The sequence below is a fragment of the Alligator sinensis genome, unplaced genomic scaffold (assembly GCF_000455745.1).
Source record: "Alligator sinensis unplaced genomic scaffold, ASM45574v1 scaffold76_1, whole genome shotgun sequence".
In the NCBI taxonomy this organism is placed as follows: Eukaryota; Metazoa; Chordata; order Crocodylia; family Alligatoridae; genus Alligator; species Alligator sinensis.
In genome coordinates, this window is record NW_005841865.1 from 3691803 (window position 1) to 3716555 (window position 24753).

At 38.5% G+C, this 24753-nt stretch overlaps 1 protein-coding gene across 2 annotated transcripts; it reads left to right on the plus strand.

Annotated features, from left to right (window-relative positions):
- Positions 1 to 232: 232 nt before the first annotated feature.
- Positions 233 to 19276, plus strand: LOC102387990 (translocating chain-associated membrane protein 1-like). 2 transcript variants are annotated; one of them, XM_025191644.1, is made up of 10 exons: positions 233 to 293; positions 2340 to 2458; positions 3099 to 3215; positions 3306 to 3364; positions 4687 to 4771; positions 4973 to 5043; positions 5132 to 5236; positions 8157 to 8300; positions 9103 to 9263; positions 13195 to 19276. In XM_025191644.1, the coding sequence occupies exons 2-10, from the start codon at positions 2408 to 2410 to the stop codon at positions 13266 to 13268; spliced, it is 867 nt and encodes a 288-aa protein (XP_025047429.1). In that variant the 5' UTR covers positions 233 to 293; positions 2340 to 2407; the 3' UTR covers positions 13269 to 19276. The 2 variants fall into 2 exon arrangements, with proteins under 2 accessions (XP_025047429.1, XP_025047435.1); XM_025191650.1 differs by lacking the exon at positions 233 to 293 and adding an exon at positions 2927 to 2984 and having other exon boundaries at positions 2367 to 2458.
- The last annotated feature ends 5477 nt before the right edge of the window (positions 19277 to 24753 follow it).

Consider the following 24753-nt stretch of genomic DNA (forward strand, 5'->3'; position numbering starts at 1 on the left):
TCTGCCCTGTACTTACTGATATATAAATAAATTGTTTTACATTACTTCTATAAGAAACCCTTTTCCTTGACATTTATCCTTTATTTGACTTTGTCCTTTTTTCCAGACTTAATCTGAAGGGAAATATTTAGTTGTATGTATACTATAATATTAGTTTTCTGTGTCTATATGTATTAAAATTGAGCATATTTTAAAGAAGTTGATAACATTTTTTTTTCACTTTAAATTACAGGTCACAGCCAAGTATGTCATTATCTTTATTACTGTGCAGTACAATGTTACCTACGCTACTGGTAAGACTAAAGCAAATTCATCATTATTTATATAATGTATAATAATCATCTATAGAAAGTACATTTATAAGTAAAATAGTCTGATTTCCATTAACTAATTTCACCTGCGTATTACAGTAAGTTTCTCTGAGATTCTCAGTGTTCTCACCATTATAATAGCTGGGCTGCCAGATCTTCACTAGTGGCTTACATTTATTGCTTCAGTTTTTCCCCCATAATCAGTACTTTTCCTGGGCCACACCTTAACTTGAAGAAAGGTGTCTCTTCTCCTTTTTTAACAACTTTCTGGTTTTCATATCAAGTAGCAGAATATCTTAGAACCCTGCAGTTGGTTAATCATGTTGCCTTATATTTTTACTAGTGGATTTAGTTTATCTTTATGTTTAGATATCAAGTCTTCATGAAAGATAGTTAAAATAGGTGGATTCCATATATGGTTTAACATACTAGAGATCTGGATCATATATTTCTCATTTTGTTTCCCAGCAGATAGCTATTAAACTGACAATTTCAATTTGTAATTTTAAACTTTTTAAAATTAGTTTAATGTACTATATCTGTTCATTAGTTTTTTTTCCCTACCTGTATTCTTATCCCTTAATTGCGTTGTATATACTGAGAAAGTAAGTGTAGGTATCTGTCTCTGTCTGTCTGCATCTCTCTCTCTCTCTCTTTTTTTTTTAAATCTGAAAGACCCATAAAAACAGGAATCAAAACTATAACTTGAAATGGAAATGTAAAGAAAAAAAAGTCCCACACTCTGACCTTTACAATTTTGTGTCTAAAGTATTAAATGTAAAAGTAATAAGGAACTAAATTTTAGAGAGGTGTGTGAGACTTTTTTATTTTATTTTTTTTAATATTCATTTACTGGTGTTTGTGTGCTAAATCAACATATTCAACAATGCAGTGTCTCTGGTACAGTCCTCTGTACATCATATCCTACAACTACATAAAAATATTGAAAATGTTAGCACTCAAAGTTAAACACTCTGAAAGTTAGAAAATGACAGACTTAATTTGGCACCAGTGTACATTGGTAGACAGCATCTAATTATATAATTTGGTGCTGCTTTATTTCTTGAGGACTGCTGCTACTTCATTCAGTAAATGACAAACCATTTATTATTCCTTTTGATCTTCATCATGTGGTGTGCAGCACTCAGCTTCCTTTAACCCAAAATAACCAAGCCCAGGTGAAAGCAAAATTATTTATATTCTTATGAACATTTCTCTGCACTTCATAAATATTAATTAATTCATTTTCATGGCATTTTGTAAGAAAAGTTGATATGTTATAGGTGAGGAACTGAGGCACAAGGAAATTAGGGCAAAAACTGTCAAGAGTCTGCTCCTTTTAGGTGCTCATCTTGAGACAACTAGGGTCTGATTTTTTTTTTTCTTTACTTTTTTAATTGCTTTCTCCATCTAGAGCTATTGGTTGTCTCTGCATAATGTAACCTCAGCACTTTCCTACAATGTTTTCATGTTTTGTTTTTTGTTTGGAACACTTTATAATTTTTTAACATGTGCTTGTGGTGTGTGGTGATATTTTCTGTTTCCTCTTCAGAACCGTACATATAATTTATAGGAACAACTTAATAGTTCTGAAAGTGTCAATAGTAACCTAAAAATATGTAGGACTATTTTTAAGAGGAAGAGTAAATTATGCAGCTGAACTATAAGATTGATCCATTTAAGGTACTATCCTTTCTAAATACAGAGACTTTCGGGGTTTCTGCTTGGAACATATCTTTTCTGTGGGCCAAGTCAAAAGGAATTGATAGAGGCTGACACAATGGATTCAGCATTTTCCTTCCTGATTTACGATCATAGCTTTGTTTATATTGGAGGAAGAGAAGCCTTCAGGTTGTTTGAGGGGGTACCAACATGCCAGTAGCAGGAGAATTTCAAGTTTGTACTGTACACCTTCAGAGAACTAGTAAGATAGTTACCCATTCTTCTACACAAATTTCTTCTTCAAAAATAAATGTGTTCCATTCAAATAGATATTTTGCAATAATTATAAGCCTTTTGTATTTTCAGATGATAAGAGTGAACTTGTTCATTTCTATGAGTATGGTCCAAAAGATATTGCCACTATCTTCTTCTACATGCTAATTGCCATTATTCTTCATGCTGTGATCCAAGAATACATACTAGATGTAAGTTTATTTTATTGGGATAGAAGTTTCTTTTATACTTTTTTGTACTTTAGCGTAATAATTCTTATGTTTATTAATAATAGCATTTGTGCAAATCATGATACACTAAATAGGGTTTTAGTTTTGTATTTACACATCATATGTTGGTTGCCTGTTGTACACTTCTAGTTGTCTCTTCAGCAAATAACTTCTCAAACATTGTGACTTGTATAACATCATCAACCACTAAATCTGATTTTTTGCTGTTGGAGAATGCATGTTAGGTCTTCATTACCCTGAAATATCAGGTATAAAGTACTTGGGTCCTGGTCAGGGCCACTAAAGGAGATCAGCAGCATCAGATATTAGGAATTAAACTATGGCCCTGATCCTGGAAAACATGCATGTGCATAACTTTGTACACCTTATGTTGGCTTCTTTGTGATTTGCTGCAAGAGTTAAGTTAATTGCACATGCACATTTTTGCAGGACCAGGGCCTAAAACATGAAGAGGTTGTTATTGCATTAGGAATGGAAGATCATGGAGGTAAGGGAAGCCTAACTAAAGGCTAAAGGGCTTGCTTTTCCTTCTTCAGCAGCAATAAATACAGAATGTTGATCTGTTTCCTCTCTCATCTTTAAAATGGCTTCTTGATTTCAGAAAATTAACAGACGTCTCCATCTGTCAAAAACAAAGCACAGCAAATTCAATGAATCGGGACAGCTAGCATTTTTCTATTTGTTTTCATTTACCTGGGGAGCAAGTATTTTGACTGCAGTAAGTAAGTCAAATTGTTTTCTGTATTTATTTTTAAAACAAGCCTCTGAGATGTTATAGAAATTCTAAAATAGCTATATTCCTTTTTAGGAGGAATTCATGACAAACCCTACTTTGCTATGGAAAGAATATCCCCATTCTCGCATGCTGTAAGTGTTTTATTAAAATGAAAAATGAATTACCATGACATTTGCTGTTTCTAGCTGCTCAAAAACAGACCACCACAACTTTCTGATGGTACAAAGACTCTCTCTCTCTCTCTCCATTTCGTGTGTGTATGTGTATGTATTAGGAACGTGCAAAACAGGCCATATTCGATTTGGATTCGGCCCGAATCGGGGACAGTAATTCATTTCATTGATTCAGATCACTGTCCCAATTCAGTTTGTCCAAACGCAAAGATTTGATGCTGATTCAAAGAATCAGCAATTCGGACATACACAGCTTTAAATGTTTTTTCTACATACTTCAAGGTACCAGGCATAGCTTGTGAATGCTGCAATGGTGGGGCGGATGAAGCATCCCACAGGAGTGCGGGGAGATCCCCTGTGTGCTCGGCATTGGACCCGGAAGTGCTTCCGGTCCACGTCTGGGTGTGCTGCCAAGCACTTGAGAGACCCCTGCACCCCTCCTGGCTCAGCAATCAGCCTCAGGGGGATCCTGGGTGTCCCGCCAGACCCAGGAGGCACCAGTCACTGAGCTGGGGGAATGCAAGCCTCCAAGTACCTTGAGGTATGTAGAAAAAACATTTAAAGCCGTGTCTATGTCCGAATCATCGAATCTCTCTGAATCGATTCAGAGGGTTCCAATTTGATTTAGAGAGATTAAAGGGTGTCCTGATTCGATACGTATTTGGAGATTCGGCCACCAAATCGAGCCAAATCTCTGCCGAATTGAATTAGCAACCGAAGCTTCATACAGCCATAATGCGCGAGCGCGAGCGTGTATGTGTGAGAGTGAGAAAGTCTTTCCTATTTCTCATTTTATATATGAGAGAGAGTCTTTCATACACATGCAGACATTTTTTTTCTTTCACATTAGTGACCAGTACCTAAAAACCTTGAATACTTATAAGCTGTCAGCTGATGCTTCTCATGGTATTTGTGATTATTTAATTCCCAGTCTTACAAAAGCCTGGATATGTTTATCTGTACTGTGTTAGTAGTCCTACAGACTTCAGTGAGGGTGAAGTTAAGCACATGCTGAATTTTTTTGCAGGATTAAGGATTTAAATTAGTATTACTTAGTATTTGTTTTTTCAACTGTAAAATCTTCTCTGAGGGGAGGGTGTGGCCAAACTTGAGGCCTTTCTGTCCCTCAAACTGGCCAAAAGTGTAATTGCCATCAAAGTGGAGTCACATAAACAGTTGTTCACGAAAAAAACAGTTCCTCTTTATGATTCCTTAAATACCCAGTACATCATATAAACAGTCTTTCTTACTTTGAGATTAGTAAATATCTTATTGTTTAGTTTTCAGGTAAAATTCTTCTATATCTGCCAGATTGCCTATTGGCTTCATGCACTGCCAGAATTATATTTCCAGAAGATTAGAAAGGTATGAATTGAAGCCTGTCTGCATTTAATTTAAAAAAAAAAACAACCCTGTTTGTTGCTTGATTTCCTTTGTAATGTACTTGGGGTGGAAACATTTATAAGGGGTCCACAGAAAATATAGAAAGTTGATATATTCAGTATTACAGGGTTTTTGAAAAAAATTAGCTAAAAATAAACATCTAATAATTTTTCTAATTTTTAGGAAGATATTCCAAGACAGCTGTATTATATCTGTCTTTACATTGCTCACATATCTGGTGCCTATGTATTAAAGTAAGTATTTGTAAATTGTTATTAATTGATAAACTTTGGTTTACTTCATAATTTCATTACATTTTTTGTTCACCTTTTCTTTCTATAGCCTGCAACGTTTGGGGCTAATTTTACTCGTACCTCATTATTTAGTGGAACTGATCTTTCACGCCTCTCGTCTTTTCTACTTCAGTGATGAAAACAAGCAGAAAGGGTAAATTTTGCTTATATTAAATTATTTTTATTTTCATACTAACTCTAAATAGAGTTCTGTAATTTACATTGAATTATTTTGGCATTAAAAATGGTTGCATGCATGTAAGAGAGAAAACATGTTTAGGAAGCATATTACATTCTAAGATATCTCTGATACCAATATTTTTGCTTGGAATTTCAATAGTGTATATAGTCATGGAAAGCAATATATCACTTCACAATTATGCTAGTTTTTCAGTTAAGCTTTGTTAAAGCCATGTCTCAGGTTAATGTTGGCCACATAAAATACTCAGTTGCTAAATATAGCTGTCACTGCATATATTTTATAGGGATTTCTGATCTTAAAAACAAATCCAGCCAAGAATAAAACTGCCACATTATTGCAACTTCTGAGTCTTATTTTTTGTTCTTGAATTCATTTATTATTGTCAATCAATATAAAAGAGCACAAAGAATTACAGTGGAATCTTATAGTAAAGATGTACATCAGTGAATTTTTTCAAGGGAGAAAACTAGTATACACTGTCATTTTTGTAGTCTGTTCCTTCTTAGCAAAGGGTGGACCAAAAGTGAAAAATTAATAATTTGTGGAAGAAAATAACGTATATGTATATACTCCAAATTTGTAAGTAGTTACTTTTGAGGAGGAGGAATATTAGGACATCTAGGAGGGGTTAAACAAGGGAACTGATCTATAAAATCAGACTGGAGGAGAGAAATTGTAGTGTGACTACTGAAGGGGGTAAAGAGGGCGACCAAGAAAGAAAGAAATATGATGCAAGACACCCCACCCTTCTTATTGAGTGTTTTATTCATGTATGAACATTTAAGGGCCTTTGTAATTTTGCCTCACTTGTCCACTCATCTCCAACTCTGTCTCCCTCCACTATACCATCCTTCAGTGTTCACTTTTGAAAGACTATCAAATACGTTACCTTACCTTCCATGCAACCTCTTTTGTATTGGACAACCCTCTTTTTTTACTGATCTGTAAGGTTATTCCTTCTTAGGGTCTTTACAAAGATTTGTTTTAACTTGAGTGTCAAAGAAACAAATAGCTGAGCTGAGGGCCTGTAAAGGAGCAAGAGCCTGGGCTTGATATCTGGGAATCAAGGTCAGAAGTTCAGGGTGTGAACTGGAGTGAGGAGTCAGGGGGTTAGGAGCAGCCGCGTCAGGAAACAAGGGTTGAGGTAGGGACAGAAGCCTACAGGGATTTAGGCTGGAGCAGGGCTAATCACAGAGGTGCTACCAAGGGAACTATCTTTGCTGTTGAGGAGCTACAAAACAAGAAGAGGGCTGCTCTTTATATTATAGGTAGCCATGCCCATGCAGGTAACTAGGGCCAGCTGCAGATAGGGAAGTAACAGAACCAGGCACACTCAGGTAATTGGGGTCAGCTGAGGGCTAGGCAGCATGTTTGCTGCCCTGACTCCTAATAAGGTCACTTGAAGAAAGTCTTCATTTGGTACTCATTAATGAAAAAGTAGTTTTTCTCCAAGGGAAACCCACCTCCTTAAAGTATGAATTTCAGAAGTATTTTAAATATTTGCATATAAACAAAAACATAGTACAAGCCTAAAACTGATCCTGTTAAGCCACTGTTTTTTTTAGACTCGAGGCACCCCGTGGAAAATGCCAGGTCTCTGTTTTCATCTAGTTTTTGCCTACAGAGAAATAATGGAGCATTTTTCTGTTGCAAAGACCTCAGAAGTATTGCAGCAAGCCAGAGTAATCTTAATGCTATGGATTCCTATATGAAATCTCTGTGTTTTATATTGTGAATATTTGCACACCTAACAGTGCTAACATTGTTTGACACCCCAAGAAGATCTCAAGACATCCTGGTTGAGAATCATTGCTTTATATGTCAGGTTATAAATTCTAACCTCTATGGCCTCTTTCAGACTCTTGCTGCTTCTTCTTGTATGTGCTGGTTCTGGTTTGTTTAATTTTTTTTTAACCTTCCTGTTAGAATGGACAGATTCAGAAGATAGATTTTCATTTTTTTCAGTTTAAGATTAAATGAATAAAGTCTTTTTCCATTTAAACTGAATATACGGAGAGCACCAGCTTTGATTTTTAAAAGTGAATTTCTATTCCACCAACTTGTATGAGAGTTTCTGACCCATCTTCATTAAAGATAGCCTTCAGAATGTAAAATCAACCAACAAGCTCTATCCCAGCCTGGCCTGATGCTGACTTCTCGCATGGAATCCCCTTCCTCTGGTGCAGGAAAAAGCCATAGTGGTATATCTTTGGGTACTCTTCTCAGATATCAGTGCTTAAATTAATTAGTTTCCATACTGGCTGTGTTGAAGACCATTAACATATAAGTTGTTCACAGAACTTTACTTTCAGTTTCTTTATAATCAACATGTTCCAACCCTTAAAAGTAATGGAAATAATATTTTTATATCTAATTAATTTTTGGTAATTCATAAAAGTGCTTGTAACTTTTGATTGTTCACCACATTTTATAACTTATACAAGCTTGGGTACTATATGACTTACAAAATGTCATTTTAGAGCAATGTGGGAAGGTTGTACTTTACTATTGATTTGCATTTCTCTATTCAGTATATTCTCCCATCTTCCTGACCTATAAATTAAATGACTATAAATAATTTGCCTTGACCTACCAACCACTTCTTTTTTTTAATCTATTTAATATCTATGTGTTACCATTCTGTAGTGACTTCCATGGTTTTATAAGACCCTTGCTACTTGATATTCATGCTGTAAGTCCTAAAAATATGATAGACTCTCTTTACATGAAATTTCATTATGGAGGGAAGTTTAACTTTATCTAACCCATCTAACTTTACAAGGTTAAAAAGAGGTAGACAAAACAGGGGAAATACATTAATTTCCTGATGAAATTATATTCTAATGAACAAAATTCATTCTTTTGTTTTCAGATTTACCCTTTGGGCTTTACTGTTTGTAATGACTCGTCTTCTGACGCTAACTTTATCTGTCCTCACGTTTGGATTTGGTCTGGCAAGAGTAGAGAATCCAGTTTTTTCCATAGTAGATGGAAACTTCAATGTACTCACTGTGAGGTATAAGATGATTAATGTTTTTTTAAAAATTATATAACAGTCCAAGATGTTACTTTGTTTTTCTTCTGTGTTTTTGAGGTGGAAGATTTTAAGCAGCTTTGTTTCTTTGTCCCTACCTTCCATGGTACAGGGCCCACCAGTACGAAATGTTTGGTAAAAAATAATGAAATCAGTCTCTCTCTCTCTCTCTTTTTTTTTTTTAATTACATTAACCTAATGATTAGCATGAAAAGGACCCTGCATAACTATTTTGTGAGACTTCTCTTTAAAAAGTCTATGTTTATTATAAATATGCTGTAATTTTGAAATGTACCCACCATCACTTTTTCCTCACTTTATTTTAGAGACCCCAAACATGCTCTGAATGTGCTCATTCTTGCTTGCTCATATTGAAGCCCGATTTTCATCATGGGCTCCTCAGTTTAAAATTTATTTTAAATAATATATCATCAAAGATGGGCATTGGACTTGTACACATGGTCACTGGTAAAGTTCACTCATGGATCATTTGGCAGAAGAAGCCACAATTGTGCAATTTGCTATAGATCCATAAAAGCTATAGTTCATATTTCTTTGCCAAGTATAGACACTTTCATTGATGTATGTACATGCAACTCTTGCTTATTTCATGCATGAGTCTCTCAGACAAATACGGTTTTCACTAGCATGAGAGATTTGAGTGATGATTTTTTTTTTTTTAAATGTGGCACTGCTTTGCAATGTAACTATGTACAGTTAAAACATTTTATAACACTTCTTAAGTTGGGGTTTTTTTGTTTTTGTGTTTTTGGGGTTTTTTTAGGATTAGCTGTTTGGCTGCAGTTTGTTTAACACAGGCCTGGATGATGTGGAAATTTATAAATTTCCAGCTGAAAAAATGGAGAGAGCACACCCAGAACCAAATTCCTAGGAGAAAAATAAATAACACGAAGAGCAAACCAACAAAAAAGGAAACAAACAGAGGTTAGTATTATCGCATTTTAAAGCCCCTTTTAAACTGTAAGCATTTGTGCATATGATTTGTTTTCTGTATCTTATCTTTTTCTTCATACCAAAACATAAGGGAGCCAGAGCAGCATCCACTTTTTGGTGTACAGTGAAAACAGACACCATTTTAACTTCATAGGATGCATACAAGCATTAAATTTCTACCACAAAAATGGCAGTTCTGGTGAGCCCTAAGTGTACAAACCTTCCCAGTTTCTCCCAGACCAAAAGCGGTGGTTTCAAAAAAAAAATTAACTCCAACCAGGTAGAAGTGACTCCTGGGAGAGTTTCTCCAGGGAAAACAAACATATGTACACTTACTCTTCCAATAGAAGCCACAGTGCTGCTGTCCTCCAACATTCCAGCTTACATTTGTCCTCCGTACTTCCTGTCTCCAGGAAGTGTGTGACTCAGGCTAGACTCCACTGTTCCAGCTGAGTACAGAGCAAACCCCTCTCCCTGACTGCTTTGGGATCAGGTTAATCCAGCCTTTTTCACCAACCCTATGCTGTACCCCATGGCCGCGTCCAGATTAGTGTGGACATGCAGTATGTGATGTCGCAGACCTGTCTGTAATGCCACACACTGCACGTGCCAGCATTCCCCATGCTACTAGCTTGCAGTGGTGGGGGGGCTGGCCCTAGATTCTGGGGTCAAGAAAACTGATGCTGAAAAAAAGCGGGGCGGCGCATGTGGCAGCGGTGCACAGCACCCAAAACAGAAGACTGGCTAGCTGGAGTCACACTCTTGCTTATGGCCAGGCTCCCTGCCATGGCTGCAACCCTGGGAGGCCCCCAGGTAAGGCTGCTGCTGCCAGCACAGTTTCTGGCCCCAGCCTCTCTTTCCCCACCCGTGATAACTTGCTGCATGCCAGAGCATGTGTGGCACTGGTATTCCCCAAGGACAAGTAGCAGTGGTACACCTTGTGCTGCTGCTACTTGTTCCCAGGGAAACAAATGTCTGCATTCATCTGGACATGGCCTGTGGCTAGAAGGAGGTGCAGGGAACCAAAGCATCTATCCTCTGCACCTGGCCTAGACCCCAGGGACCTAGGCTCCCAGACCTGTTACAGGGATCCGTTGCAGGTTGCTGGAATAGAAATTGACACACGTGCAACTAACAGAGGAGACACAATCTAGGTCTCCTCTGTCAAAGCTTCATGGGGAGGTGGGTTATAGTTCACTGTAACTGCATGTTGCTAACCAAGGAGAGACCAAGTGTACTAGAGTAAAGACCTAAATTATACATTAACTCCAACACTGCAGAGCCAGTGGGCGTTTTAGAGTTTGTGTCCTTTACTGAACGCAAAAGTAGATTTGACAAGTGCTGCATATTGCTAGACTGAAGGATTTTAAAAATTAAAGAAATGGGACATTTGCAAGAAAATGTTGCAATCATTCTTTTAATGCCTACAAATTAAAACATTATTCCATTTAAGGTTTTTTAAGTGATCTTTTTCCTTTATGACTATAAATTCTATTTTTGTTACATTTCAGAAGAAATTTAATTCAGTGCCTTGCTTTTCCAAATATATTAAATTTGAAGGCTTTCTGTAAATGTTAGATCGATAAAAGAAAAACCCAAATGAATTTTACATTAACTGGTAGAAGATACCTAGTGAATAAGTTTCCAGTTATATTACAGAAAGACTTGGACAGTAGGGCTGTGTGAAGCTTTGGTCCCTGATTCGATTTGGCAGAGATTCATCCTAATTTGGTGGACAAATCTCTGAATCCAAATTGAAACAGAGGACCCTTTAATCTCTTCGAATTGAATCGGAGCCCTCCAAATTGATTTGGAAAGATTCGGTGATTCAGGCATAGACACAGCTTTAAATGTTTTTTCTACATACCTCTGGGTACCAGCGTGGCTCGTGAATGTTGCGATGCTGGGGCACATGGAGCGTCCCACAGAAGCATGGGGGGATCCCCAGCGTGCTCGGCAGCAGACCTGCAAGTGGGCCAGAAGCACTTCCTGTCCACTTCTGGGTCTGCGGGGGGCCCCCCCCACACCCCCTCTGGCTCAGTGACTGGTACCTTTGGCAGGGGGGACACCCGGGGTCCCCTATGGGTGAACTCTGAGCTGGGGGTGCGCAGGGGGGCCCCCCAGCGTGCTTCCTGGCAGACCCAGAAGTGGACCAGAAGTCCTTCCGGTCCACTTTCAGGTTCACCTCCGAGCACATAGAGGGCCCCCCTCTGCACTCCTGTGGGATGCTCTGTGCACCCCAGCATCACAGTGTTCACAAGCTGTGCTGGTACCTTGAGGTATGTAGAAAAAAACATTTAAAACTCTGTCTGTCCGAATCACTGATCCTCCAAATCAGCATAGAATCTTCAGGTTTGGCCAAATCGAATCGGGGCAGTGATCCAAATCAACAAATTGAATCACTGTCCCTGATTCAGGCCAAATCCGAATCGAATGGGGCTCACTTTGCACACCCCTGTTGGACAGGAAGACTAATCATACTATACAGAAGTACATATGAGAGTCAGACCCTCTTCCTGTGAAGCTAAGGACCAGCACTCTGTTGAAAAACACAGCATCTGCTAATGCTAATCCTGGATCTTTTCAGAATTTACATTTTCATTTTTGTCTCTAGCTAGAGGGGTGTGCTATTTTAAATTTAGGCAAACTTATTGAAACTTAATTATATGGAGAGATTCCATTGATCTTAACAGGTGTGGAAGTAATTTAATTCCTTTCCCCTATCGATCCTCTTAGTTGCAGTGAAGAACATATCTCTGTGGCTCTACTCCAGCCTTGCAGGCCCTTCTCTCCTTTCTTCCTTTTAATATTTTCAGTGCTTGTTTTTGCTGTTCCTCATTGCTTTTACATACAGCAGTATGAAATGGATACAGTTCTTGAGATTCACCACTGCTCACAGAGTTCTGCCCAGCAGTGAAACTGTCTGTAGTCCTATTGACTTTGTGTGTTGCTGCAGCTGGGCAAATCACTGAACAGCACAGATGTTGGGGCTATCTCTGCAGAGTTGGGAGGATGCTGCTGCATTGGCTAAACCTTACAAAAATAAATACCTTCACAACGATACAGGCTAGAAATATTCAATGAAAAGTTGGATTCTGCTGAGGTCCCTTCTAAGTCTCCAGGCTAGCTTCTGATAGCTAGAGTAAATGGATTTTTTTAAAGCCTTGAATATAGGGATCCAAGCTGGATGCCAGTTACTATGTTGGTCAGCAGTTACTGTGCAGAATTCTGATGCTATGGGATAATTCAAATGTATCTTGAGTTATCATAGTTCTTTGTTGCCCTCATATTGACAGTTCACACAATTGTAATTAACATTTTCATTTTCAGACCTAACTGCCTAAAGGAAGGATAAGCATTAGGACTTGAGCATGCTTTAAGATTTAAAAAATATTTTTTGTTCTATTACTCTATTAAATATATATAAATCCTGTGTGTTACAGCCCTGATCAGTAGCACACCCAGGCCAGGATCCTGCAGTGTTTTTAAGTACGTAATTCCCAATTAAATTGTTGGGAGTAAAGGTTCAAAAATATCTTTTAAGGATCTGGTCTTTTGTTTTGTTTTGGGTTTTTTTCTGTTTAAAGACAGACTTAGATATTTACATAGGTGCTCTGAATCCCTCTGGTTAATGTCAAAGGAAACCCTAACGTAGACAAGCATATGGCAACTTTCACTGTTTTTACCACCGTTCAATCTGTTTTGTTTTAACAAAGTTGGAAAAAACAGGAAGTTACAAGAGCTTTATCTACACAAGGATTTCAGCTGATTTTGCCATCAGTGTGTAGGTACAGAAGTATTGCTCCCTGACATTTTTAGGTTTTATTACCAACATGAGCACTTGTATATAATCTTATTTTTACTCTGAAAAGAGACAAATAGCGTGTCATATGTACTTAATTTTACCTATTTAAACTTACAGCTAATGTTGTCAATGGAGCAGTAAAATTAGAAGATGGAGCATCACCCAGAACAAGAAAATCAAAAGCATTATGAAACAGAAGCTAATGTTAGAAGACAAAGTATTGACAGAAGACTGATTAAAAATATATTCTATCACTGCAAAATCATTGACTATTATTTGGCTGTCTTGCAATATTAAATGGACACTGCCAGGCTATAATATTTTAAACACGTTTATTTTGTTTATTAATACATAACTCATATTCTGAAACCAGAATGGATAATAAAAACAGACAAGTCAGTTCCACTTTGCAGCATCGTGCTAGTAGCTTACAAGAGCTAGAAAGTTTGAGGTATTTATTAAATTCTAAAAAGATTCTTATAAAAGTAAGGTTAGTGTTTCCAACCTACATTTTGGGTTAAAAAGATCTGACCATGTCTGTTTGAAGTCTGCTTTTTGCACAACAGACTTTTTTATTATTATTATTATTATTATATTCTTCTCAACTGGAATAAGAAATGGTATGTCTGAAATGCATCTAGCATGGCAAAAATAAAAGATGTTTACCGTTTCTTTTCAAAGGTTATTTAACACTTGACTTAAAAACCAGGTTCATAAAGTCCAGATATCACTCGTTTCTTCTTACATTCAAAGTGATTGTGATATGTAATGGAGGCACAGAATAGTGGCTGCATTTACCTTGCAGAATTGTGATTTTGCAATGGGTAGTACGGTCTTATATGGAAAAGAGTTGTCAGTCAAACAATAAAGATGAAAGCTTTGTTTCATTCAAGTAAATTGCAAAACTCCTGTGGATTTCAGGAAGGATAAAATCCTAGACCCGTGTCCAAATATTAGAGAATTTTCCCCTTTCTTTATTGTAACTGACCTGTTTTGAAAGTTACTGATGACTCAAGAATTTTATCAGTCAGGTTTAGGAAGCATACTTTCTGTAGGTGAAATTGTACATAGTTGCTGAACTACTGTGGTAGTGACTCCATTAAAACATCTATTGGAAATAGATTTCATAATATTTTAAACGTCTGAGTTAGGCAAATACTTGTTTTGGTTTCGGACTCAAGTTTTATGCCTTCACAAAGCTATTAAGAAGCTTCTTACCTAAATAGTCCATTTGAGATGCAATTCAGTTAAAACTCAGTAGACCTTTTTGTAAAGTCTTCTCAGAAGTAATATGGTCAGATGCTCATTTAATTAAGTGGTTTAGTAAATACTGCATTATAGGCCTCTGATCATCAAACAATGCCATCTGATTTTGCCTGGCTTCTTGTATTACTTGTCATCTTTTCAGCCAATGAATCTTGCTGTTCCAGCAAGCACATCAGGTGTTCAGGAAATAACTGACTTATAATATGTTTGGGCACATAATATACCAGAAATGTGCATTTAATGGCATTGCCACACATTCTGAAGTGTCTGTGGTTAAAAAACTTTACCATTCCTGAAGTGTTTATCTCTCAAAATATTGTATAAACAACTTTTTTTTCAAAGAATAGATACTTAAATGGTATTCATATTAAGCTTTTTCTTGAATGCCATTTCTCTTCCCCCTCACTGGCTGCTCAGGTGCTTTCTTCCCTTCTAGCCTGTGTCTTTCTTCCCTTCAAGCAGTGTGGAAGTGTGATGGGGGGATTGTTTTTGCGAGGGTTTGGTGTTTTTTGTTTTTATTTTTTTAAATAAAGTGAAGCAAGTAGGACTGTTGGGGAGCCACTTATACAAGCTCCAGTTGTATCAGTCTACTTACTCTCCATTAAACTGGCTGTAAGCCATGAAATCACATCCAATAGAAATATGTTTTGGATGCTACCCACCCAGGTTAAACTTGAAAAATATACAGGCCACCCATATTTCAAATGTAATGTTTGGAGCACTTTACAAGTGTAAATCTTCAAAACCCTTCTGTAAGGTTATGAGGTAATAGTAGGTTTCCTAATTCCTGGTTGTATAAAGAAATTGCACCAGAATCCTGACCACAATTCTGTGAAAAACAAGTGACAGAGACTAAAGGTTCTGTATCATTACCGATTCCTGGAGCCACTGGATCTCTCAGTCTTAGATGTTGCCATACTGATCTAAGCACTTGTTTGACTATGATAAAACTACTGCTATTTTTGTAAGTAACCTTCTTAGTCATGTGTGACTAGTATCTAAATGCTATTTAAAATCTGTGACCCCATTTTCTACTTTGCCATAATTGTTCCTGTGTGCAAATAGATTGTAGGAGTATTGCGTGTGACTTCACATAAACTTGTACATTTCTACTGAAAATGTTTACCATGGAACTAGAATATATATATTTTTTTAATGATTTTAATAAACTTATTTGTATAATCATGAATGCCTCATTTGATAAAAGTATCATCTTTTGAGCAGTTTTGGTAGGACCTGCTTAGCCTTCAGGGTATTTCTCAACCATGCTGCTCACAAGACAATGCTTTCTCTGATAAGTACCTGCAACTGTAATTGTACTGTAAACATCGTAGCTTTTGGGTCACTTGGCAGCAAGATGGCCGACAGTTAATTATACAGGTCAAATACTTTTACCCTGAAGAAAGGAAATTATAAACTTAAGGGCACTGTGAATTTGAACCGAAAACTACATTTGTTTTACATTACTGATGCAAACACGTTTTTGAATGAATATGTTCTCCTTGCCCCCAGTCAACTTTAAAGCATTTAGGCAAAGTTTTTCAAACACAGGAGACTGACTTTAGATTTCAAGTAACCAAATTTGCCAAGTGTTGAGCACTTAATACACACAAAAGAATCTGGCCATAGGAGCCTAAAATTAGATTATTTTTGAAAATTCTGACTCCAATCTCTTGCCATTTTTTTTCTTTTCAGAATAATGGGAAGGTGTATTCTTAATACTCTTATGAATCAAATAAACAAAATATCTTGGAATATTATTTTTGTTGCATGTTAAACATAAAACACTTAAATTATTCATTTAAACTACTTTTCTTTTAGCAAGTGTCCTTGGATTATTTCCATTGTGTGTAAGGCTACTGTTCTGCCGCATGCATACATGCAGTACCTGTAAAGTACGGATAAGAACCTCCATTTTGTAGCATGAGAGGAACACTTTTTTTTTTCTTTTTTCTTTTCTTTTTTTTTTTTTTTTTTAAGTAAAATTCACTATTTATCATTTCATTGCATTTTTTTGAAAACTCACTGTGTAATATCAAATGCATGAAATAAACTGTAGGCCTGTGCCTTAATATTAAAACATTTCAGTAAACTAAACAACTTGCAGCAAAAAGCTGTTTGCACTTAGTGTTTTTGATACATTTACATGGTAATTATTTTAGTGAGTGTTGCACCATTTTTAAATTCCTAATGATGGACACTAGAATGTGTTGAGATGTTGGACAAGTAGTTCATTCACATACAAAAATGTGGGACCTGCCTTGGGAAGCAGACTGGGCTGTTATTGAGAAATAATAATGACTGAAAGAAGTAGCTTGGTCATCTTGATAGAAATTCTGTGATGTTAATGCATAGAAAGGCTGTTTCTGTGAAGATGAAGGTTGGTTGTGGGTTTTCTTTTTTAATTTGTTTTTCGTAACTCCCCATATGATTTGAGTCAGGATGACAAGTGTATGGGACTTAAGGGCTAGGATAACAAGAGTATATGATAGTAGTGAGAGCAACAAACAGCTCTAGCATTTGCTTATTAATATGAATAGGACTCCCCTCTCTCCATCAGCAATCTAAGTTAAAGTTTATTTAAAGTTTTGGGGGGTTTTTTTGAATCCACAATAGAATACCACACCCATCACCACATATCAGCCAATCTTGAATTAATTTGTACTGCCAACTAAAATGTTACAAATTGTTCTGTTCCAGGAAGAGCCTCTGTGACATTCAGGACTCCTGTCCTTGTATTAAGCACAATATATTATAGGGAAGCGATGGGAGAGAGAGAACTTTAAATTCCAATTATAAATTATAATTAAAAATTCCAAAGTGCTTGACTTTTTTCTTTTTTTTTTAAATTTTGTTCCTTGGAAATAGTCCAAACACTTGTTCTACCATCTTGGAAACGTACTATTTTTTTCCCTAACAAAACACTTAAAACTAACCCAGACCTCTGATGCTATTACAAACCCCTAATTCAATAAAGCACATAAGTATGTTTTTGTCTCATTTCTTCAATGGGAATTGTGTGCGTGCAAATTAAGTGCTTAGTTGAATAGGGGTATAAATTAAGCTGTATGCTAATCAGGGTGTAAATAAACAGTGAATATTGCCATTTAATCTTTTTGTCACAGTTGTGTCAAATAGGATTTTCTTAGGCACTCTAGACTGGCATTCCTATAGATGTTCTGGCACATCAAAAAATCCCATCTACAGTTTTTACCATCAGAAATGTCCAGCATAAACTTAGGTGCAAGCATGGCAGAACTTTACAAAACTGGGCTGGTATAATTTGTTATTTTTTTAAATGTGTGAACTTAAACTATATTAACAACCAAGTTTTGCACAAACTTATGACTACTTCAGATCTGTAAACTTTACCTGCAGTTACATGAGACCTCACTGCAAAATTTGAAACATTTTTTTAATTATGTAATAACTCTACTTTCATAGTCCCATTAAACTTTTAAAAACATCTTATTTGCATTACAAGTCAGAGCCATTGCAGTCAACTGTGTTGCATCATGTCAACGGAACAGGAATGTGCACGTTAATAATATGTTTTGAAACCAAAACTGGTCCTATTCTTTTAAAAACCCATCCCCAAATAATAAGAGTTGTGCTTTGTCTGACTTACTGTTTAAGGTTACACTTACATTTTTTATGTGCAAAAAAAAGTTGAAGCTACACTTGCTTTTCTGTTACATTGACCTTTTTACAGACCTTTTACAAATAAACAAACAAAGAAACTGTAACAAGATATGTTCCTAATGGAAATATAATGATGTGAACGCTAATGCTGTTTCTATGCCCGGAGTTCAGCAAGACCTGATCAAACTCCCACTGAAGTCAGTGGATTGACTCCTAGTAGGAGTTAGATCAGACACTAAATGTACAGATTCTTTAAGAACTTGGTTTATTCTGGCTCCCAGATGCATGTAAGAATTTCTAAATGCACAATACTGCCAAGAATCAATTATATTATTTCTCTTTAAACCAATTGGTTTCCTTACTTAGCTTAAATTCTTTACGGGAGGGACAGTGTATCACCATTGATTTCTTTGTTTCCCAATATTACTTATAGGAATGACTGCTGCATCTAGCTAAGTTGGAGGCATACTGCTTTTTTAGAACCTCTGTCCAATGCCTTTCTTGCACTATCTGTTGAACTTTCATCACAAAAAAATACTAGGACTGAGAGAATTTTCTAAAAGAACCTCGACACTGTAAATGGTAAAATCCTAGATGCTTAACTTCTTTGAATGTCACCTCATTTAAGTCTCACTAGTTGAAATTAAGCCTATGGATTTAATCATAAACAAGAGAGTAATGTTTACAAACTGTAATAGTGTCTTAACATTTCCTACAGTTATCCAGTAAAAGTCTATGTAGAGTTGACTCTACATTTAAACCAGCAACGTACTTCATATTAAGTATAATATGAACCATGATGAATGTGCATCTGTCTGACTGCAACAAATACACTGGTTTGGTTTTTAATTGCTGTTAAACTGGACTTTCCACTCAATAAATATGTCTGTCCTCTTCTATTTGGATTGGTGAAATGCATTGTTTTTTTTTATAATGCATTATAAAAATACCTTTTTTTTTAAACATCACTTCATCCCTCATTCTATAGGCTAAAACTGTGCTTTAATAAAACCTTTTCTTGTTGAAAACACCATAATTTATTTTGCTTTTTAAACACTGCAAGTAGTTATGTAGGTTTTTTTTGTTTAGTTTGTAAAACATAGCACAAAAGCTATGTTTTCTGATGTATGTAAACTTGTGGTTACTCATATACTTGGTAAAATGTCTACAAAGAGACCTTTCTCTCTAGAAAAGTTGGTGGTGTTCTGTAACTGTTTAATGTGTGTTTATGATGCATTTTGTTTTCTGTAATTTTAATTCTTTTATTGTCATTAAACCATGTGTTTTATTACCACACTAAATCAGTTGCTCTTTGTAGTTCAGCTTAGCTACCTAACATACATTAACAAGATCTTGTCAGAGAAAACATGCATAAAAATCCGTGCATAATTCCACAACAATCCATCTGGGTTTACTTACATTTTCCAGTTTTTTTTACCCATTTCCTGCTTACGTTGATAATTTTCTTTACTGTCTGCTGCCCAAAGGGATGCCATTTTCTATCTCTGAGGCCTGTATAGATCCTTTTATGCTGGCCCTTAAAGTGCTTAAGGACTTCCTGCCAAGCAGTTCAGCTATATACCAATACAGCTGCATTACTGCAAACCCTTAATGGAAGCATTGCTGCAGCAATGTAAAACAGATAAGTTTTATCAATGCGAGTTTATTTGGGTTTTTTTAGAGGTGTACTGATACATTGGTCCCGTATTGGATTGACACTGATAGGGAAAATTGACAGTATTGGAAATTGGCTTTTTTTTTTGCTTGATGTGGCCGATTAAATGCCCATGCATGTGCATGGTCACAGCATGCACACAGCCAGGAGGGCAGCCTGGTGGCTTGGAGAACAGCATTGGCTGGCAAGTCTGCGGGGAAGAAAGGGTGGGGGGCAGATCAAGGCCCCCCACAGTTAGGGAGGGAGTGGGGCAGGGGCCTAACTCTGCTCAGCCGGGGCAGGGTGGGCGCAGGATGGAGCCACAAGTGGCTCATCCAGGGAGCACGGAGGGGGGCGGCTCCTGCTGCTGCACAGACCCTAAGAGGCACGGGGTGGCTGCCGGATCTGCATGGGGCATGGTGGGGCGAGCTGTTACTGTGGGCTGGGATGGGGGCTCCAGGGGGGATGTTGGGCTGGGGCAGCACTGGGCTGTTCCCAGCAGGGAGGGGCTGGGCTGGGCTGTGCTCAGGGCAAGCAGCAGCGGAGCTGGGAGGGGGGCTACGGGGGTGGGTTATGGCAAATTTTGGGGTGGCTGCAGTCCCATTCCCTCCCCCCGAAGCCCTCCTAGTGCTACTATTGCTGCTCACCCTGAGTGCAGCCTGACCCAGCCCCTCTGCCAGGAAGAGCCCAGCACTGCTCCAGCCTGCAGGGGCAGCCCGCCCTCACTGTGCATGCAGATCCAGGGGCACATGCCCCCCATGCCCTCCCAGGGTGCATGCAGGGCACAGGCCACTCCCCCCCGACCTTGAATGAGCTGCTTGCAGCTCTGTCCTGTGTTCCACCCTACCCCAGCTGAGCAGGCCCTGCCCCAGCCCCACTCCCTCCCTCACCACAGGGGCACGATCGTCCCCCTGCCATGCCCCATCTCTCCCCCCATCCTTTTCCCCACACTAGACTTACCAGCCCAACACTGGTCTCCAAGCTGACCAGCTGCAGATCGGTATCAGACGATATAGCTCCTTAAAAATTGGTCTTCGGTATTGGTCCAAAAAATCTCTATTGGTGCACCCCTAGTTTGGGGTGGGGAGGGGCACGCAGTGAAATGAGCAAGATTAAAGGAATCACTGCAGTGCACTTGTGCCATGATTTCTGTAGGTCCCTACCCATGACTCTACAGCCTGATTGACCAGGTACCCATTTAGCTGGCTTGATTGGGAGCAGCTTTTTGCATGAGTCCAGAGCAAGGCTTAAACTCGTGCCTCTTCAGCTGCAGCAAGACCCCTTAATTGCTTTGTCACCATGCCTCATTCTTCTGAGGGTGGGCATCTTTCTTTGGGGTGAGGGGAAGGAAGGGCACTGGCCACTTGCATGCTCATGCTCCGTTTTGCAAGTTTGAGTTGCATCTATTGGAGATGATTGAGTGTATAAATAATATTTGTTTTTTAAAAAATCAAGTTCAAATGTACTTTTTGCTATGATACCAACAGAAGATTTTCTAAAGGACTAAAGTGCCCCATAATTACATTATCTCTAGGAAACATACATCTCCCTCATCTACCTTAACTGTTTCTGAATGCTGTGCAAGAGAACACATTACAGATGGGGAAAACAATAATTTTCCCCTTGCAGTTTTCCAAATAAATAATATTGAAACAGTCATAATGAAATTCATTAAAGATGTACACATCTGACTGGGAAGAAAGTAATGGCAAGTTTGTGGTCAAAAGGCTTATTTCGGGGAAGATGATGAGCAGCATAGTAGTAGCAGAAACTTAGTTGATGAGCATTAGTGTTAAAAAGATGTACTATGGGGCACCAGTTCAGCAAACCACTTAAGTATGTGCTTGAATTCCATTGGCCTTATCTTGAAAATAGTGAATTTAAGTTGGATTACCTAGCATTTATTAGATAAACCCAACTTGTTTTCTTTTCTTCATGCCTCTAATCATCTTTAAGAACTTGGCTAGTCCTGCTATTTAAAAAAAAAAAAATACTCCAGCAGGTGGAGCAAATAGATAAAGATCTTAAGTACTCTAGTTCTGTGTCCATACGTATTCCTTTTTGATTGTGAGGAATTCAGTTGGGTAACTGAAAGGGTCTTTGGTTTTTGTTCTGTTTTTTTATTTCTGCAGAACCAATGCAATGAAGAGTGAAAGCACTTTATTCTCACATCCCTCATTACATGGAATTAAATTGTTTAGAAACTTAAGTTGGTTTGAATGTTTATTAACCAAGAGAACAGAGAAAACAAGAGGAATTACTGACCCAATATTTGTATTATAATAGCATTCAAACATCCCAATAAGTTTACAGTCCTGGTTGTGCTAGGTGCTATACAGGGTATATTAAAAAGTCTGAAGACAAGATACAGAAAACATACAAGCAAAATGTCAAAGGTACAAGTTTTGCTTCTTTCTTGCATTAATTTTCCTCAAAATCATCTGCACTTGTCCCACGGTACATACAAGCCCTATTTATCTGCCCAAGTGAGGCAGGTGTTTAGCTCTATTACTTTCTTTCCCTGCCCACTCTGAACATTCTGCAAAACAGCTGTTGGAAGGAGAAAGGAGAATCTTTAGATAACACATGTATAGTTACTGAAAGTACGTAAGAACTCATTTTTACAAGGGCATTCAAATGCTCAAATCCACCCCATTTGATACAAAGGTAAGGAATCTAACATCTTTAAAAATGGTTATATCTAACCTGGGATCATAAGCATTCATATGCACTTACAATCAAATGACCATTTGAAGCAGAGGTTGGCAACCTTTCAACATCGCAGACCAGACTGACCCAGTCTGGGTCAGAGGCAGGCCAGGATTCAGCTGATGGGCACCAGGACCCAGCCACCATTGCCACTTTTCCTGGCATTTGCTGCCACGGCTTTTCCCCACGGTAACAGTGGACATTTCCCATATGCAGTGATAGCTGGGTTCTAGTGCCCACCCGCTTGCCTCCGACCTGAACTGAGTCCATCTGACTGGCGGAGCTTCACATTCGTAAACTGCATTAAATGGTCTGCAGGCCATAGGCTGCTGACCCCTGGTTTTAAATGTCACTATAAGGTGAAGTTATGCTTGTTTTATGTAACTTAACTTTGCATTTCCATATCTTGAAATGTCTAGATTTCAGTTTAGCATTAACTCTAAATTTCCTGGATTTGTAATGTTTGTTTGAGAGTAATTATGTCTCTGTAATATTAACTCCAGTTTAATAGTTTTTCTCTAGGACTTACTAATTACATTTTACTTGTCTGCCTGTTTAGAACAGGGGATATCAAAATGCCACATTTACCTAAATGCTAGACAACTCTGAATTTAAAATGACCCCCCAGTAATTAGATTTTATACATGGAAAATTTATAGAATTGTTATAACTTCCCACATATAGAGTCTAATTATTGGGGGGGTCATCTTAAAATTATCCCATCCAATGCTGAAACTAGGAAGGCAGTGGCAGGGGGGCAGGTAGTGAGGTAGGCTGGCATGTGGAATGGGGAAAAAACCTTGTCTCAGACTTGAGTATATATGGCAGGACTGCAGGCTGAATGCAGCTCCCCACAGATCTGGAAATTTTGCAGTGGATGAATGGTGGCAGTGTTAACTGCTGCAGCCCATGGGGCTGGATGACTTTGGCAGCACTCATCTAGTATGTTAACCAAGACTGTGACCCTGCAGAGAGCTCTATACAGGAAGAGAGCTCTATTCCAGACTCTCATGGCATTTGTTGTGGGAGCAATGTTTAAAACATTATTACAGTAATAGAACTCGGTAGCCTGTGGATTTCTTCCAACTTGGCTTTTTGGGCTAAGATCAAATGTAACAAGCATTTTATGTTACATTTTCTGTAACTCATGGTTCCCCCAGACTCAAGCCTCTGATCTGGCAAGTTATAGACACCAAAGATTACCACACCTAAGTACATGTATCAGTTTTTCCTCATATATGATGGGATATAAATAAAATTACATTCATGTTTAAGGATTTGCAGGACTGGAACCTTAGGTCGCTCTTCCATAAATGGCTAGTTATGTAGTTATTTGAAACATCAGTCTAACATCGAGCAAAAGAACAGCTCTGATGCTATTTATGTTTGTATGACATTGTACTCCAAACTTTTTACAACACATTGAACAGATGTTTAATGTGTTTGATCCTGGTTAAAACAGAAAAGGTTCTGCTTGGCAAAGCAGTACATAATTAACAACTACTATGTAGCTCTAATTCATCTTTGTAACAGGGAACCCCTGCCCCTGTTACTAGGAAAGCCTGAATAGGTGGGAAACCCAGGACCAGGAAGAGCAGAGGCCCAGGTGGACTGAGCCAGGGACTGAAAAAGCCAGGTGGCTAATGAAGTGGTCCTGGGGAGGGGAGGCAGAAAACCTAGTTGTGACCAGAAAGCTGGGCAGGGGGATATAAGCTGCTGGAGATGAGCATGCAAGCATCCAAGTTGCCCAGGGGAGCTGGAGGTGAGATGACTCCTGCAGAGGTAGGGGCAACATTTACCCTAAGGGAGGAAGGCTATTTGTTTTATGAAGCAGCTGGCTTGTGTTTTTTGTTCCATTTTGTAACTTGAAACCAGAGGACCAGATTGTGGTTGCAGGGGTAGAGGAGGTCAAGAGCAGGGATGCCTGGGTGCACTCCCCTGCAATAGGTGCCAGAAGTTAGCTCCAAGCCAGAGGGGCAGAGACTAGCATAGTGAGGCTGGACTACCTGGAGAGGCTATCATCAAGACAGGGCCGATACTGGGGAGCTGAGATCTTAATCAGTGGACCAAGGCAGAGAGTGTGGCTAGAGACAAAAGGGCCAAGGCTGTGACAACCTAAGCCCTGACAAGGCCTCAGAAACCTGCAAGAGCATAGTGAGGGACAGCAAAGGCTCCAGGCAGACAAGGCTACCAGTGAGGTCACTCCCAGCCCCAGGGACCTCTCCCCCAACAACAAACACATCAAAGTTGTGGCAGGTGAGAGACTGGAAGTGAGCTGGGACCAGGAAGGAGCCAGCAAGTGGGGCAGGGCACAAGGGGGAACCAGGTGCTTGGGTGGCTACCCCCATCTTTCCAGCAGCACCACCCCTCTCTCGCCCCCCCCCCCCCCCCCACCCCCGCCCCCC

What these genes read in the sequence shown, in the direction of transcription:
- LOC102387990 (XM_025191644.1), top strand. Translation starts at nt 2,408, where the DNA reads ATGCTAATTGCCATTATTCTTCATGCTGTGATCCAAGAATACATACTA. An exon ending in GAGCAAGTATTTTGACTGCA is followed by an intron (nt 3,216 to 3,305) that starts GTAAGTAAGTCA and finishes ATTCCTTTTTAG; the next exon opens with GAGGAATTCATGACAAACCC. An exon ending in TTCAATGTACTCACTGTGAG is followed by an intron (nt 8,301 to 9,102) that starts GTATAAGATGAT and finishes GGGTTTTTTTAG; the next exon opens with GATTAGCTGTTTGGCTGCAG.